The following is a 17,072-nucleotide window of genomic DNA, read 5'->3' on the forward strand; positions in this document are numbered from 1 at the left end:
GACTCTTATAAAATTATCAGCATTTTGCCTATCTTGTTTTACTTATCTATCCACGTCTCTCTCGTTCTCTGGTGAGTATTCTGAGTATTTTAAAGCAGATCTAAGACATCTCACCTGTAAATTAAATGGTACTAATTAAATGGTGTTTGAAATACTACAAACAGATGGTAGTCCCTACGTTCAACCAAACCAGCCAGAGTAATGAGCAAGGACGTTGGAACCCCCTGGAATTGTCCTGCCAGCCCCCTCCTTTTTACAACAAAGAGAACTCTGAGGTGAGCCGCCCAACACTGGTGCTAGAGGAAGAACCAGGGAGAAGTCGGCCCTCCAGGCTGCCTGGTGAGTGACCGACCCGGGCTGGTGCAGACTTCCCAGGCCCGGATCCTGGAGGAGGGCAGAGAACCCTCCGCTTACTACGAGCAGGAAGCGGTTCCCGCGCGCCCTCCGGTAAGCGCAGGCGGGGCGCGGGGCGCGGGGCGCGCAGCAGGCCAGGGATGAAGCCGGGTCCCGGGACGTGGAAGCGGCGGTAATTGGAGTTTGGTATCCCGGGCGCGCCGGGCAAGGGTACTGGGCCTCGGGTGGGCTTAGAAACAGAAGGACCCGTGCTCCCACGACTGGCTGGACAGCCCGGGGCCAAGGTCAGGCTGGGGCCCGGGTCGTCCCGCCACCACCTGCGGGGCCCACAAGGGGAGCAGGCGGGAGAGGTTGGCTGGGCGCCCGCGCCCGGGGCGGGGAGCAGGAAGTCTTCTCCAGCGGGAGCGCCCTAGGCGCGGTGCTGCAGGTGTGGCGCTGCAGGTGCAGCGCTCAGTAGCGCCGGCGGGAGGCCACTGCCTTAGAGGAGGTGAGCGCCGGGTCCCCACGGAGGCCCGGGAACGCCAGCCCTGGGGCCCGAGCTGGCGGCTAGGCCCCTCTTGAAGAAAGGGTTTGTTAAAAGGAGGATGGAGCCGGGGGGTGTGTTGCCTCGAGGCTCGCATAAGGCTGTTCTCAGATTTGGGGGGGAGGGGCGGAGAGATCGCGCAGACTGATTGAAGTGTCCTGAAGGGGTTTTGTGGCCTCCGGCCTCCGGGAGCGCGACGGGGTTGGGGTGGGGGCGGTCCTCAGGTTTGGAAGAGGGATGGGGTAAGTGACAGTGAGGGAAAGGAATGGAATGCGACAAGGGAGAGTGAGCTAGGGCTAATAGAGGGAGCTGGTAGGGGTTGTCTAGGCGCCCAGGGACGCGAGGAGCTGCCGAGGCTCTGGAGGTGCTGTCGGGCCCGGGATGGGGGAGGAGGCGGCGGACATGCAGGTGAGCGGAGTCCCGGGTTAGCTTCTGGTGGAGACGGAGCTGGGGTTGGGGGGGGGGGTGCTCTCAGGAAGGTGGTCGAGGCTCAAGCACCTATAGGAACCTTCTGTGGAAGCCGATCGTCCCCCACCATCCCCGAGCTAGGAGCGCGCAGAAGCGGAGAGGCGGTTGGGGGCCCACACGCAAGCCTGACTCTGAAGGCTGATTCTCGCGGGCTGTGGCTTTAAGGGTGACGCCAGGCGTGCGGGCCCTTTAAGGAGGGGTCGGGGGCGTGTCAGGAAATGAGTCCTGGGCCCGCCTCGCGGGGGAGCGCGGCCTCGGATGTCCGGAGGCTCCGCCGCTGAACCGGAGCTGGGGCTGTGGAGGGCTTCCCGCTGCGGGCTTGGGCCGGCCCGGCCTCCTCCTGCGTCCTTCAGACCCTGCCTTGAGCACCTCTGACCTTCCCTGCACCCCTCTTTCCCAGCGCCCCCGCACGCCCTCCTTCCATTCAGCTTCCTGCAAGCCTCCCCTTTCTCCCTGCAGACGCCCAAGACTCCCTCTCTCCCCCAGGCTGTCCTCCGCCCTTTTTCAGCACCTTCGCCCTGCCTTCCTCCTCCTCCCCTTCTTCCTCCCTCTCCCTACCCTTCTTCCTGAGACACATCCCTACCAGGCACAAGGCCCTTCTCTCCTGACAAGTCTTCTAACCTTAGCCCATTCCTCACCCCTCCCCGTGTCTTGTCTCATGCGCCCCCTCAGAGTGGGAGCAGGTTGTGGGGCCCCCCCAAACAGAACCTCTGGATGGGGAGGCCTCTAGGCCACCCCCCCATGTGACAGTTGAGGGCTGTGGCTGGCAGATAGCAGGCAGGAGTGGATACTGCCCAGTACTCTAGTTCTGGCGGTAGGGTGACCCAGTTCCTCTGCTATCATGAACAGGGCCCCTCTGAAGCGGTCCCGGATCCTGCACATGGCACTGATGGGGACCTCCGACCCCTCGGGCGAGGCAGAGGCCAGCAAGGAGAAGCCCTTCCTGCTGCGGGCACTGCAGATCGCCCTGGTGGTGTCGCTCTACTGGGCCACCTCTATCTCCATGGTGTTCCTTAACAAGTACCTGCTGGACAGCCCTTCGCTACAGCTGGACACCCCCATCTTCGTCACCTTCTACCAGTGCCTGGTGACCACGGTGCTGTGCAAGAGCCTCAGCACCCTGGCCACGCTCTGCCCTGGCACCATGGACTTTCCCTCCCTGCGCCTGGACCTCAGGGTGGCCCGCAGCGTCCTGCCCCTGTCCGTGGTCTTCATCGGCATGATCACGTTCAACAACCTGTGCCTCAAGTACGTCGGGGTGGCCTTCTACAATGTGGGCCGCTCACTTACCACCGTCTTCAACGTGCTGCTTTCCTACTTGCTGCTCAAGCAGACCACCTCCTTCTATGCCTTGCTCACCTGCGGAGTCATCATCGGTGAGTAGCCAGCCAGGGCCATGGGGAGGGAGGGGGCACAGGGGACCAAAACCCCAAAGAGCAACCCTGCCAAGCATCTTTGGACTTTATCTGTCCCCGTTCCCTTGCCCAGAGTCATGTGAGGAAGAGCCTGGGGCCCAGAGAGAATAAGCTTCCTGAGGTCGCCCAGCAATTTAGGGGCCCAACGTGGGCCCCTCATAACAACGAGATGGAATTATAATCTATATCACACAGGGTGAGGGAAAAAACCAAGGTAGAGAGAAGTCCAGTAATCTGTTGAAGATCACACAGCTAATAAGCGGCAGAGCTGGGATCTGACCTCAAGCAGTCTGATCCCTATGCTTGACCACTGTGTTGCTTCTCAAGGGTTCAAGTGCCCTGACTCCCCCACCCAGTGCTATTTCCAGAGGAGAATACATCTTGCACTAAATATGCCATCACCCTCTGACCTTGCAGGCTTATAGTAATGGCTAGGAGAGTAGAAAACCATAAGCTTTGAGAGGTCTTAGCTGTCTTTCGACACTTGGCCCTGAGAAAGGAAGAATTATTGATGGGGACATTGTGCTGATCATTCCCACAGAGCATCTCCTGTGTTCCCCAGAGGTTCCCTGAGTGGTAACATCACCCTCATCAACTCCAGACCAACAAGGAAACTGAAACTCAGGTTAAGTTACTTGTCCAAGGCCATACAGCAAGGAAGTAGCCAGGCAGGGGCATAAACCCAGACTGGCCAGACTACCCCTCTGCTCTGTTCTTGTGCCCTAGGATTGCAGCTGCACTAGCCAGCACACTAGCCACTGACACATGTGTCTATTTCAAAGTTTATTCAAATACAGTGACATTTTTTAAATTCAGTTCTTCAGGGAGGCACCAGGGTAGTTCAGCAGGTTAAGCCTCTGCTCAGGTCATGATCTAAGGGTCCTGGGATCAAGCTCCGCATAGGGCTCTCTGCTCAGTGGGGAGCCTGCTTCCCCCTCACTCTCTGCCTGCCTCTCTGCCTACTTGTGATCTCTGCCAAATAAATAAATAAAAATCTTTTTAAATAAATAAATAAAATTCAGTTCTTTAGTTGCAGGTGTTATAACCTGATTCTGTAGCCACATTTCAAGTGCCCAGTAGCCTCATGTGGCCAGTGGCTACTGTATTGGATGGCACAGATGATAGAATGCTTCCATGATCACAGAATGGTTTTTTGGAGCATTCTGGTTTTTTGGAGCATTTTAAAGGAGCACCCACTTCCCTCAGAATCCGCCCAGTGCTCTGTCATCCAGGAATGTCGCCTTTTCTTCGAACCTGTTTTTCCTGGTGCCGTAAAGTTCGTGTTGATTGACCTACATATTATTTGCTGGCATCTCAGAGTCCCAGGCCGAGGGCCCCTCCCCTGCCACCCGTCCTAGAAAATGTCACCCTCATCGAGCAGCTGCTGGGTCTCAGACTCCTCTGTCCAGCCCCAAGATGGGAGAGGGGAGAAGGCTGGGGTTAGAGCAGAAGGAGCTGCAGAGGCCCCTGGCAGAGTATCAGCTGCCTGCACTCCCCCTGCTCTGCAAAGCCGGTCCCTCCAGAGCTGATGCAGAGTTCCAGGCCTTATTTAGCCAAATGCCCCAGGAATCTCCAGTTGAGCCCTACAGACCTCAGGAGGTGGGGTATGGGGTGTGGGGAATCTGGGATGGGAAGGAAATTTGCATACAGAAAGGTGAATCGCTAGGGAACTTGGGTCCAGGTCCTAAAAGTAATCAAGGTCATATTCGCTGGTCATACCGATGAGGCTGAGCTGGGTCAGCTGGTGCTTCCTGCGGGCCCCAGACTTGGCCCCCTCTCGGCTGGGCTCCCCCTTAAAGTGCGATGCAGAAACTTGGATGCAGAAACTTGTGGTAGGTGTCCCTCCTGGACTCGGAAAGTAGCAAGCAGGCGGACGGCAGGTGCTCTGGGCAACCCTCCACACCCCTGGAGCAGGTGTACAGATAGCTGTTTGCCAAGAAAGAGAGTACCGCACATGAGGGCCGACACTGTAGTAGACGCCTGATCTCCTTCAGCCCTCAAAGCCACCTCCGGGACAACCTCCATTCCTGTGGTCACTCGGTCAGTCAACAAACACTAACTGACAGCCGGCCACATGCCAGAGATCATGCCAAACTTTGGGGATACGAATCTGGCAAAGGTGGACGGGCATGGTGGTGATGCCTGGTCTTGAGTTCTGCTGCAGGGGTGAGGCTGTGATTGGGGTGGAGAAGAGCACCCAGTGGGGGTGGAAAGGAGGACGGTGTCGGGAATGGGGTGATCCAAGCAGGCGTTCTGGAGGAAGGACTAGATAGGTATAAGGAAGGGGTGAGGAGAGAATGTTCTAGACAGAAAAAAAGTACCCATGCATTTCTTCCTGTTTGGACCAGAGTGGGACTCCCCAGACAGGAGGCTGCCCAAGTTAAGTGAGTTTGGAAGGTTTCCTGAGGGTTGTAGGCGAGGAAGGGCTTTAAGCAGATCTATCTGTACTTGAGGACGATCATTCTGGTTGCAAGTGGGAAGTAGTTTGGTTGGAGGAGGGGGTCAAGAAAATGACTCAGGTCTCTCCAGAGGAAGGAAATGGGAGCTTAGGAAACTTTAGCCGACTTTCCTCAGGCCACACAGCCTCTCAACAGCAGAACCCAATTAGAGCCCAAATCTCTCTGACACCAGAATTCAGCCCCTGCCTGCTCAGAAGGTGGGGTCTCGCTAAAGAGATGGTATAGTCGTTCCCAAGGGCAGAGGCCTAACAGCTCAGGACAGGCAAGGGGTCTTGGCAGGGAAGCCCAGGCAGGAAGAAGCCAAAGGGAGGTCTGGTATTAAGAAAGACTTACTCCCTGGAGGGGTGGCTTTGACCTTGATGCTTGAGTAGAATCCCCCAGAAAGAAGGATGAAGGCGTTTCTGGTGCAGGACACAAACAAGAACACTGCGTCCCAGTGTGAGAAGCAGGAAGATGAGAGAGACAATTTGGGACAATCATGGGACAGAGACAGGCAAAGGTCCAGGAAGGCCAATGTGCCAGATGGAAGAGTGCAGTCTTGGGGGGCAATGGGGAGCCATGGAGGCTCTGTGAGCAGGAGGTAACACAGACCGAGTGTCCAAAAGAGTGGACTGTCCCCAAAGACCTCGGGCCACAAGTGACTCAAACTCATTACAGGCTCCCATTCTACAGACAAGGAAGCTGAGACTCTGGGACCTAAAGTCACTTGCCCCAAGTCACCTTAACCACGAAGTGCTCAACCCTTTGGAGCTCATTTCCAACGTAACTTTCCAGATGCCTCAAGCCAGCACAGTCGTGGATTATGGGTTCTCAGAGCACACTGCACTGTTTTATGGCCCTCATTACAATTGTAATTAAAGAAATAATTGGGAAATGAATCGTTTTAATGTCTTCCCGCTCTGCTAGAATGGAAGCTCCCGAGAAAGCATTCGTGTCCTGGGCCACTTCCCAGCCCTCGTATGGTGCTTTGCATGTATTCGAGCGTTTGGACGCCTCTGTTGCAGACAGGGCAGGGAGGGATGGGAGGGTGAGGACTGCATTACACTCTGTGAACTCCAGTGGCAAAATTCTCTGTCCTTCTTCCTCCCTGACCTCATCCCCCTTGACCCTCCCCTCTACCCCCCCCTCGCAGGTGGCTTCTGGCTCGGTGTGGACCAGGAGGGGGCAGAGGGTACCCTGTCTTGGACGGGCACCCTCTTCGGCGTGCTGGCCAGCCTCTGTGTCTCACTCAACGCCATCTACACCAAGAAGGTGCTCCCGGCCGTGGATGGCAGCATCTGGCGCCTGACCTTCTACAACAATGTCAATGCCTGCGTCCTCTTCCTGCCCCTGCTTCTGCTGCTGGGGGAGCTGCAGGCCCTCCGCGACTTTTCCCAGCTGGGCAGCGCCCACTTCTGGGGCATGATGACCCTGGGCGGCCTGTTCGGCTTTGCCATCGGCTACGTAACCGGTCTACAGATCAAGTTCACCAGCCCCCTGACCCATAATGTGTCGGGCACGGCCAAAGCCTGTGCCCAGACGGTGCTGGCGGTGCTCTACTACGAGGAGACCAAGAGCTTCCTTTGGTGGACCAGCAACATGATGGTGCTGGGGGGCTCCTCTGCCTACACCTGGGTCCGGGGCTGGGAGATGAAGAAGATTCAGGAGGAGCCCAGCCCCAAAGAGGAGGAGAAAAGCAGCATGGGGGTGTGAGCTGCTCCAGGAACCTCGGGATGGCCCAGTCAGGGAAAAGGCCCAGGGTAGGGCCCAAATAGCCATGAAGACATCTCTCTGGACCCTGAGTAGGGGGTCTGGAGGGGGTATTGTTTACAAACCTGATCACAGTCTGGTGGTTAAAATGAAACCAGTGTTGTCAAGGGATGTCAGAAAGTGGCCAATCCTATCTCAACCCCATGCCCTGTTTCTGGGTTTTGTCTTCCTCTAGGGAGGATGGGACCCCATGGGAACAGCCACTTGGGTTCTCTGGAAGAACCCTCACTTTCAGGGAGGCAGCACCCCTTCCTGTTCCCCTTCCAGGGCTTTCTACCTCCACGTGACCTTTGGAGTTGGGGACAGGCCACAACCATTTAGGGACAGCAGTAAGTCTTCACTTGCACCCGGGGGAGATGGGGGTGCGACTCCACCACAAACCAACTAAAGGGATTAGGGAAACCTCATCTCTCTGAGTCCCAAAACAAGGAGTGGAGTTTTGATCCCACCAATCAGCTGCCCTCTAGAAGAAAGTGTGAACAGGGCTGAGGGAGGAAACTGACAAGTGTTCCCTCCTCTCTGCGTCCAGCCCAGCAGGCCCCATGGAAGGGCACAGAGGATCATTTGTCCCCGACCCTGGCCTTGGGCCCCCCAGGGCCTGCTGGGAAGAGGCCTGGGAATGGGGTACCTCATGGGAAAGCACCCTTTTCCCACCATCTGTATCCTGTGATCCCAGCTTTTGGACACAGGGGAGCCACACAGCTTGAAGAGGTTAAGCAGGGCCATTAACACCCACCCCAATCCCTGACACAAAGAAGTGTCCTTCCTCCCCTCCAGAGGGGCACCTGGCCCAGGTAAGACCTCCCAGCTTGGCCTTCTCAGAGCTGCATCCCCAAGGGGGCTGCTAGAGCAAGGGTCCTGGCTCTGAGCCCCTCACCCCCGCTCCCCTGCGGTGCTTTGCCATTCCCAGATCCTGATTCTTGTGCAAGGGTTGCAACCTGGCTCTGATGAAGGAGATAAACTGCCATGTTTCTTCCCTGAGGTTAGGGCTGAGAGAAGTTTCTCCTCCCCTCACCCCTGCCCCGTGACCTCATGCCGGCCTTCACAGTCCCTGTCCTTTCTGTTGCACTCTGTTCCATCTCCTTGGGATAATGCCCTCCTGTTTTTAGTCGTCACGGGGGAAAGGTTGGGGAGGGCGAGCTTCCAACTCAAGGTGGTTTCTAAGGAAGTGAGTAAGGCCTGATGCCCTGAATGGAAACGGGAGTAAGACACTGTAGTGTAAACCCCCACCGCTGGGGTCTTTTCTTTTCTGCAAAGCAAGTGCCTGACTTAGCTCTGAGGGCTGAAGCAGCCACATCAGAGATCGCCAGCCACTGCACGAGACAGGGCCAGGCCACTTTCCCCATCAGAGGCCCCTTGGTTTTTAAGATCTTGGTTGATTTCAGTAACTGATCATTTGGGCCATTTGTTTGTTTGTTTTTTCTCCTCCTTCGCTTTAAATTTCCACTCCTATATTTTGAACTCACGAATAAAGAGGGAGCCCACAAAACCCTTGACCCCCCAATAAAAGCAGAACCCCAGGCCTGCGTGTGCGCTCTCATTCTCTCTCCCTGTCCCCTCCCAACACCACCTTGCTGTGTGGCCCCAGGTGTGCTGTGTGGTTTCCAGATCCTATAAGTAATAAACCTTTATTTTTTCAAAGTTTCTGATGGCTATTGCTGAAGGGTGTCTTGTAATCACAAGAACTGCAGGGGCCAGTCCCGTGGCCACATGGCCTGTTGACAGGCTGAGACCACCACAAAACAACCAGTGTGGCTGCGTGATTGCCCTTGCAGTCAACCAAGGGGAATGCGCTTGTTACCTGTGGCCTGCTTACCAACCACCCAAGTCAGGCAGGTGACACCATCTGGAAAAGGAACACAGCTTGCTGGAGAGTGTCACGCTGCCGAGGACAGTCTCTTACTGCTTCTAAGGTGTGTGGCCTGAGGTAGCCCCACCCAAAAGTTCGAGGCTGCCATGATGATCCAATGATCTCCCCAGAGTGGCTTGATCAAGGCCATATGGTCTAATGAGCCAATTAGACCACTAATTGCAAAGGCTTTAACTGGCTATTAATGCTCATAAGGGTCTTGCAGACTCAAGGCCAAGGAGAGCTAAGGAGGGTGGATTGGATAGCAAGACTACTGTCACTACCTAAAAAAATAATAATAATGGACCTATAAATGTCTTCAACATCTGTTCCAGTGCCTCCTAAGTGCTCCGAGGAGGTATACCAGCTCCTTGACAAGTGCAGACCCTTGTGGGTGCTGGATGTCCTTCTAGGTGTCGTTCAGTGCCCATACCACCAAGCCTAGACTTTGCAATTGGGCTCCAGAGGCCTGGGGGCTTTTCCCAAAGATCAGGTGTACACTGTGCTAGTGGAGGGAGATGCTAATCCTGGAGAGATCGATTGGGACACCCTGGAAAGTGGCAGTTTACAAAGAGGGTTCACTGTGATGTCATCCAAAATTTTCCAGTAACAACAAGTAAGGTTAAGGTAATAGGATAAAAACAAGAAGCAGAGGGTGCCTGGGTGTCTCAGTCACTTAAGCATCAGCCTTGAGCTCAGGTCATGATCTCAGGGTCCTGGGATCAAGTCCCACATCCAGGGGAGGGGTGGGTCCCTGCTCAGCGGGAGTCTACTTTTCCCTCAATCCCTCCCCCTGCTCATGATCTCTCTCTCTCTCTCTCTCACGGGCTCTCCCTCAAATAAATAAAATCTTTTTTAAAAAAAGGAGAAGCAGAAACTGAGGTCAAAAACTGTACCTGAACTGAAATTCAAACCTTTCCTAAAGATTGTATGCACAAGGAGAGAGAAGAACGAATCCGCTATTATGGGGTTCCCTGTTCGTTTGGAATCAGCTCTGAACTGTCACAGCCGCCAAAAGATGTCAGCTGGCTGATATCTCTCAAACCCCCGAATCCGTAACTTTCTTAAAGATCCATTTTAGTGGGATGTCTGAATGGCTCAGTCAGTTAAGCATCTGACTTTGGATCAGGTCATGATCCCAGGGTCCTGGGATTGAGCCCCACAAGGGACTCCTTGCTCAGCGGGGAGCTTGTTTCTCCCTCTTCCTTCTGCTCCCCCTCTTGTGCTCTCTCTCTCTCTCTGAAAAATAAATATAATCTTTAAAAAAAAAAAAAAAAAGATCCATCTTAGCTATGTGCTTGGAAGAGACCCCAGAGATCCTGAACCCTTTCGACTTTCCCCTGAACTGGGCAGAACTAAAGGCATGCCTCCCGAGGTTTCCCTGCCACCCTGGGGAAAGTTGGCAAGGATATCGGTTTCTTTTTTCTAACCCTATTATCAATATCAACAAAGGACCACCTCTTTACTGAATGCTAATCATGCCCCATGCACTAGGGAGACAAGCAGCGACTGAGACATGATAAACAATCAGATCCATGCAGTGTGGTAAGAACAAAGGAGAAGACAAACAAAAAGCCAAAATGGAGACTATCAGAGAGGAAAGTCTTCTAGATAGACTAATCAGGGAAGGCCTCTCAGTGAACACAACTCCTTTTTTCTTTTTTTTTAAGATTTATTTATTTATTTATTTATTTATTTGAGAAAGAGTGAGAGCAGTGGGGAGGGGCAGAGGGAGAAGGAGAGAGAGTTTTAAGCAGACTCCATGCTGAGCGAGCAGCCTGATGCTGGGCTAGATCCCATGAGTCCCTGAGATCATGACCTGAGCAGAAACCAAGACTCAGCCACTGTAACTGATGGGGCCATCCAGGTGCCCCTGTGAGCACAACTTTTAACCTCAGACTCAAATGATAGAAAAGAGCCAGCCATACGAAGGGCTAGAGAAATGGTGTTCAGGCAGAGCTTACAGCCCATGCAAAGGCCCTGAGGAGGACAAAGAGCTGGGCATGGTCAAAGACCAGAGTGAAGGAAAGGGTAGCAGGAACAGAGCTAGGGAACCCAACTAGTCATTCCTACTGGGTTTCTCTTCACAGGGAAAAGAAGACAAAATCCCAGACATGGGAAAAGAGGTAGAAGCGGATTTAGCAACTTCCTGACATTACTGGGAAACACGAGTTCCTTTTGGTTCCACTTACCCAGGGGAGGAGTAGAAAGAGGGGAGTCAGAGGCCAAGCTCTGGCCAGAGAACAGGATACGGACCACAGCGAGGTTAGATTTATTCTCAGTACCATAGACAGCCACTGGGGGCGCCATCACTTGATTTACATTTTAAGGCAATCCCCAGTGGGGGAATGGGAGAAAGAGGTAGAGGGGGTTAGAGAGCCTGCATATGGTGATGAGTACGGAGCAATATATAGAATTGTTGAATCACTATATTGTAGACCTGAAACTAACATAACACTGTATGCTAACTATACTGGAGTTAAAATTTAAAAAGCAATAAAATACTAAACAAACAAATAAATAAAACTTAAAAAAATAACAAATCCTTCTGGCTGTTATGAAGAGAATGGATGGGCACAAAAGGCAAGGGCTGCAAAGGCACAGTCAAGGACTCAGGGTGACCAGTAGGGAGGCTGCAGTGGTGCCCAGGGAAGAAATGATGCTGGCCTAGGCCAGTGTGGTGGCCCTAGGGAAGGGGAGAGGACAAGTTTGAGATGCATTTTGGAGGTAAAGCCAATAGACCTTTCGGAGGGATTGGATGTGGAGTTGAGAAATTCAAGGGAGAATTCTTGAATAAAGGGAGAATTCAAGAACAATGCCCAGACCCTGGCTTACAGAACTGGGAAAGCAGGTGCCATTTATTAGACAGGGAAGACTAAGGGTTAGAGGTTGGCGTGGGACCAGAAGTTTATCTGGGGACATGTTAAGTCCAAGAGGTCAGATGGTTGGTGGGAACAAGACATCATCCAGTTTGGGAATGTCAAGTAGAATGTGGGACATTAGTACTCTAGATGTTTTGGGAAGCGGAAAGCACCAAAGAAACAGCCTATCCCACTTAAGTATTGATCTGCACATGGCCTCTCCAGTGTGGTGGTCTCAGGGTAGTGTGACTCCTTGCTGGTTACTGGCTTCCATCAGAGCTCATGGCCCAAGAATAGTAGGTAAGATGTTAGCTGGCTTTTTCTGATCCAGCCTTGGAAGTGTCATGGCACTTCTGCCTTTCGCTATTGGTTAAAACAATTACAAGTCCACTCAGATCCAAGGGTAGGAGACAGGGTCCCCACTTCTCTCTCTCTTGGAGGAGAGTCCAAGACAACTGGGGATATGCATTACCACCACACAGCCCTTCTTACGGCTGTCCATTGACAACAGCCCCTTGAAAACCTATGAGGTGCAGGGAATACAGATGACACACACGTGTTTATTTCTGCAGGTCAGTGAGGAACCCCATTCGATCGCAGGTATAATGAACACCCATGCCCCGTCCTTCACAGAACTGCCCAGCACACTCTCAGTCGTAATAACTAGGTGTTTATATCTCACCTTTAGATCTTGAAAGCACTTTGAATACTGCTTATAGTCATGGACTAGCAGAACTGGAAAGGGTGAGAGTCATTGAGATTATCCAGCCTTAGTGTGAGCTCCCTGCATCACCTCCTGGAATCATCTGTCATGTCATTTAAGCTGCCTTTCATCACAACTCTTTGCATATTAATAGTACAATGTCTAAAAAGCATGAGATTCATTCTTTCAGTAACTGAGTACTTACCATGAGCCAGGCATATGTCAGAGACCCAGACAGACCATGGGGCTGGCACTCTTGGAGCTTGCTGAGAAAAGAACAATAGTAAACAAAAAGCCAAAAAATAAATAATAGAGAGTAGGTGCCATGAAGAAGACAAGGTCTAATTAGGGCACTGGCAATGTCAGGGGAGGGACTAGATCAGAGATCAGAAAAGACCTTTCTGAGTAAAGATGTAGGGAAAGATTTAAAAGTAACAAAGGAGCTGGGGCGCCTGGGTGGCTCAGTGGGTTAAGCCGCTGCCTTCGGCTCGGGTCATGATCTCAGGGTCCTGGGATCGAGTCCCACATCGGGCTCTCTGCTCGGTGGGGAGACTGCTTCCTCCTCTCTCTCTCTGCCTGCCTCTCTGCCTACTTGTGATCTCTCTCTGTCAAATAAATAAATAAAATCTTTAAATAAAAATAAATAAAAGTAACAAAGGAGCAGTCAGAAGAAGATCCGGTAGCAAGTGCAAAGGCCCTGGGGTGGGAGTGCGATTGGTGTGAGTGAAGAAAGGCAAGGCTCCAGTGACTGAGAAGTGGTGAGAAATGAAATTAGGCTGCTCTAGGTGGGAATATGTAAATCATAAGATATATTACTTACATTTCTTTCATCTGCAACTAAGAAATCCACTGCAGCTAGTTATGGCTTTTGTCTGCATACCCAGCACCTTTTATTCCTCCCACCTCCAATGCACACACTGCATCTCCCATCAAGAGTTGGGGTCCATTGAGGGTGCCTGGGTGGCTCAGTGGGTTATGCCACTGCTTTCGGTTCAGGTAATGATCTCAGGGTCCTGGGATCGAGGCCTGCATTGGGCTCTCTGCTCAGTGGGGAGCCTGGTTTCCTCTCTCTGCCTGCCTCTCTCCCTACTTGTGACTGTGTGTGTGTGTGTGTGTGTGTGTGTGTGTGTGTGTGTCAAATAAATGAATAAGTAATTTTTTTATAAGAAGAGTTGGGGTCTATTGAGTAGTCAAATCAGGGCCAAACTTGTGACTGGGTCTGACCAAGAGAATACAGGAAAAGCAATATTCGGGGGCTCTGGAGGCCAGGCTTTGACTAGCCTTTTGTTTTTGCCCCTGGCAATCCGGAGACCACCCTCAGGAGACCTAACCTAGCCATATGGGAAGGTCCCAGGAAAGAGAACTAAGGCACCCCAGTCAACAGCCCTGCCTGAAATTAGGCTGCTCTAGATGAATACAGCCACACGAGTGACCCTAAGATCAGCCAAAGAGCCACCTAGTCAAACCAAAGAATCTAGAGAAATAAGAAATTGGTATTTGAAGCCTCTAAATTATGGGGTGATTGATTATGTAGCAATAAATAACTGGTAGGGCAGCCTAAGTAAATGGGGGAGAGGTGATATTTGAATTTCAGAATTCAAGATAGGCCAAGCCTGAGAAACAATAGGAACCATGGGGTGCCTGGGTGGCTCAGGTCATGATCCCAGGGTCCTGGGATTGAACCCCACATCAGGCTCCCTGCTCAGCCTGCTTTGCCCTCTCCCTCTCCTCCTCACTTGTGCTCTCTGTCACTATCTCTCTCTCTCTCTCTCAAACAAATAAATAAAATCTCAAAACAAACAAACAAAAACAAAAAACACAGGAACCAGAACCCGACAGCTACCTAAGCAGGAATTCATGACCTTTCTGCCTGAACGCTACCCGTAATATGACTCAGTCTCCCTTTGGGGTTCGCTTCCACAATTCCTGGTATGATTGGGTCTGGTAAAGTCACATACATTACCCAGACCATTGCTATGGGGCCCCCCGGGGGGGGGGATCCACAGGTGCTGGGACAGCAGCCCAGGCAGCATCTTCTACACTGAAATATTCTCCCCGATAGATGGAAATAGATAAGAAGATGTGATCAAAACAGTTTTGATGTTTTTTTAAAAAATGCTGCTCATCGATGAACTTGTCCAAGCTCCTCATTTTGTACCTAAGGAAACAAGGCACAGAAAGTTTAAAGGAGGTCCCTGAGGGCACAGAACAAATTAGTGGCTAAGCCCAAAGTAGAACACGGGTCTCCTGGTCCTGATCTAGAGTGGGTTTGGTTTTTTTTACACGCTTGAGATCTGCTTGACAGGGGAGTTATCTTATTAATTCAGTAATACTTAAATAAATTTTACTAAGTGTCAGGCACTGCTGAAAGTGTTTTTACACATATTAATTTATTTAATCCTCATAACAACTCTGTGTGGGTCCAGTTATCATCTCCCAACACACAGATGAGAAAAACTGAGGCACAGAGAGGTTAAGCAATTTGTCTGAGGTCACGTTGCTAATACTCAACAGAACTAGGTTCAAACCCAGACAGTCTGTCTCTCAACCATAAAACCATGGCTTCTACCTTCCATCTAAAGATAAAAAGGAAAAAAACAAGTAAGGATAAAAGGAGGTTAGACCTGGGGGTTAAAAGATGACTCGAATAAAACACTAGTTGTGTGGGTTGAGCTAAATCACTTAACCTCTCTGAACTTTTCCTCATACAAAAGAAGACAAAGCTGTTTTAATTGAAGAGATAATGTGATGATTTAAAAAGTCAACCTACGTGAAATTTAGCTGCTAGATAAGAAAACTGAGGCTGGTAAGGGTCCAAAGACGTGCCCAAGCCAATGACAAGGTCAAGCGTGGCTCTCAGCCCTCCTGACCCTGCCTGCCTCTCACAGCACCAGTCAGGTGGGGAAGCTTCGTCCCCAGACACAGGCCTCACTCTCGCCCTGCCCCCACCACAAACCGCGGCTTCTGTGAAAGGGCCAAATTTAGGGTCTGAAACTAGCTGAAATGGGGCCCGCAGAGTCCGCTGAGCTGGAGCACCTGGCGGAGTGCTGGGAGGAAGGCTGTGTGGGTGTGGGGGAGGGGAGGCATCAATGGCGATGGGCGACAGCAGGAGCCTCCAGTGGAGAATTTATAATGGAAATGAGAATCCAGCTCTAGATTCCACAGACAAGCCTGTGGCTGGGAGACTGTGACTGGTTTGCCCAAGGTCACAGCGACATGGGACAGAATCCAGACTACTGCCCTTCCATGCAACACCATCATAATAATTTTTAAGTAAGAATTACTATTATTATTATTATTACTATTATTATTACTAACATTTGTTGGATACTCACCACATGCCCAGTGCTCTTCTAAACACTTCCCATGTATTAACGTCTGAGGCAAGTACTATTAGGATGCCCATTTCACAGATGGGGAAACCGAGGCATGGAACATCATGGTCATGGAGCTGAACCTGAACGTGAACCTGAACTTGAACCTGAACTCTAACCATATTCCATTGATCTCTGTCCTCAACTCCCAGAATGCCTGGTGGGGTGGGGTCGGCAAAAGCAAACGCAGACCTCCAGATCTGACCTAGAACCAAGAGCTCTAAGTCATCTGAGCTGGACTCTGCCGGGAGGCTGGAGAACATGGAAAGGACACAAAGGTTGTCATCTTCTCCAGAGGCCAAGAAAGTAACATGCGTGAGGGAAGAGGCCAGGTGCAAATCACAGGTATTGATGGGACCTGTGGCAAACAGGACCAGGAAGCCCCCAGCAAAGGGCAAAAAGTTCCTTGTTTCCAAAAATACTGCTGGCCAAACCAGCATGCCCCCAGCTTTCGACTTCAAGGCTTTAGAGTAGATTGGACCTGAGCTGGAACGCCAGCCCCACCATCTGTTGGCCGGGCGTCCTCAGCTGAGTGAGTTCGCCTCACTCGTCTCAGCTTCCTGTCCACTTCCTTGCTGTGTGACCCTAGGCAAGTGACTTGATGTCTCTGAGCCTTGCTGACCTAATATGTGGAGTGAGGACGATAAGAGTTGCTATTCCCAGGGGCTACTACAATAACTGGGTGAGACAGTGCATAGTGCACACTGAGCACACCATCTAGTACACACACAGCAGATGTGCCCGCTCGCAGCAGAATCTAGTACACACACAGCAGATGTGCCCGCTCGCAGCAGAAAGAAGGGTGCAACTCTGTCCCTCTGCCACATGGGCCTGTGTATTCAGCTCTGAGTCCCGCCCAAAGCAGCCTTCCAGCCTGCTGGGTGGGAGAGAGCTGCCCTGGCAGGAGCTGGAGAGGCCCTGAACCTGGACTGCCCTCTCTCTCTGCTGCCCACATCTACTCAATGGATCTCTGCTCCTTCCCTCCCGCTGCATTTGCAGGGAAGATGAAAACAACTTCTTCTCCTCCTCTTCCTCCTCCTCCTCCTTCTTCTTCTTAATCACAGGAGTGAACTCTTCATGAAAGCACCAACAGGGACAACCAGGAAAACCAGGAATGTAAATGAGAACGGGGAGCTGGCCAGCAGAGGTGGGGGGGGGGGGGGGGGGGGAGAGGCATGGGGGGCACTATGATGGAGCATTGTAAACAAGGACTCACAACTCAGTTCCCATCACTTGTTGCCATTGGGGAGTGAGGGCTTGTATTGCTAGAATGACAACTTTTCCCAAAGAAGCTGGAAATCTGAACTTTTACGTGCA

The 17,072-nt window shown here is 51.9% G+C and overlaps 1 protein-coding gene across 5 annotated transcripts; it reads left to right on the forward strand.

The window, feature by feature from the left end:
- Positions 1–322: 322 nt before the first annotated feature.
- Positions 323–8,612, forward strand: LOC132008400 (GDP-fucose transporter 1). 5 transcript variants are annotated; one of them, XM_059386937.1, is made up of 3 exons: positions 323–339; positions 2,195–2,721; positions 6,352–8,612. In XM_059386937.1, exons 2-3 carry the CDS (start codon positions 2,226–2,228, stop codon positions 6,909–6,911), a joined length of 1,056 nt encoding a protein of 351 aa, XP_059242920.1. In that variant the 5' UTR covers positions 323–339; positions 2,195–2,225; the 3' UTR covers positions 6,912–8,612. The 5 variants fall into 5 exon arrangements, with proteins under 5 accessions (XP_059242920.1, XP_059242919.1, XP_059242916.1 ...); XM_059386936.1 differs by lacking the exon at positions 323–339 and adding an exon at positions 377–447; XM_059386933.1 differs by lacking the exon at positions 323–339 and adding an exon at positions 453–526.
- Positions 8,613–17,072: the final 8,460 nt, after the last annotated feature.

The sequence above is a fragment of the Mustela nigripes genome, unplaced genomic scaffold (genome assembly GCF_022355385.1).
Source record: "Mustela nigripes isolate SB6536 unplaced genomic scaffold, MUSNIG.SB6536 HiC_scaffold_148, whole genome shotgun sequence".
Taxonomy (NCBI): domain Eukaryota; kingdom Metazoa; phylum Chordata; class Mammalia; order Carnivora; family Mustelidae; genus Mustela; species Mustela nigripes.

What these genes read in the sequence shown, in the direction of transcription:
- LOC132008400 (XM_059386933.1), top strand. Translation starts at nt 495, where the DNA reads ATGAAGCCGGGTCCCGGGACGTGGAAGCGGCG. An exon ending in CCCGGGACGTGGAAGCGGCG is followed by an intron (nt 527 to 2,194) that starts GTAATTGGAGTT and finishes TATCATGAACAG; the next exon opens with GGCCCCTCTGAAGCGGTCCC. An exon ending in CACCTGCGGAGTCATCATCG is followed by an intron (nt 2,722 to 6,351) that starts GTGAGTAGCCAG and finishes CCCCCCTCGCAG; the next exon opens with GTGGCTTCTGGCTCGGTGTG.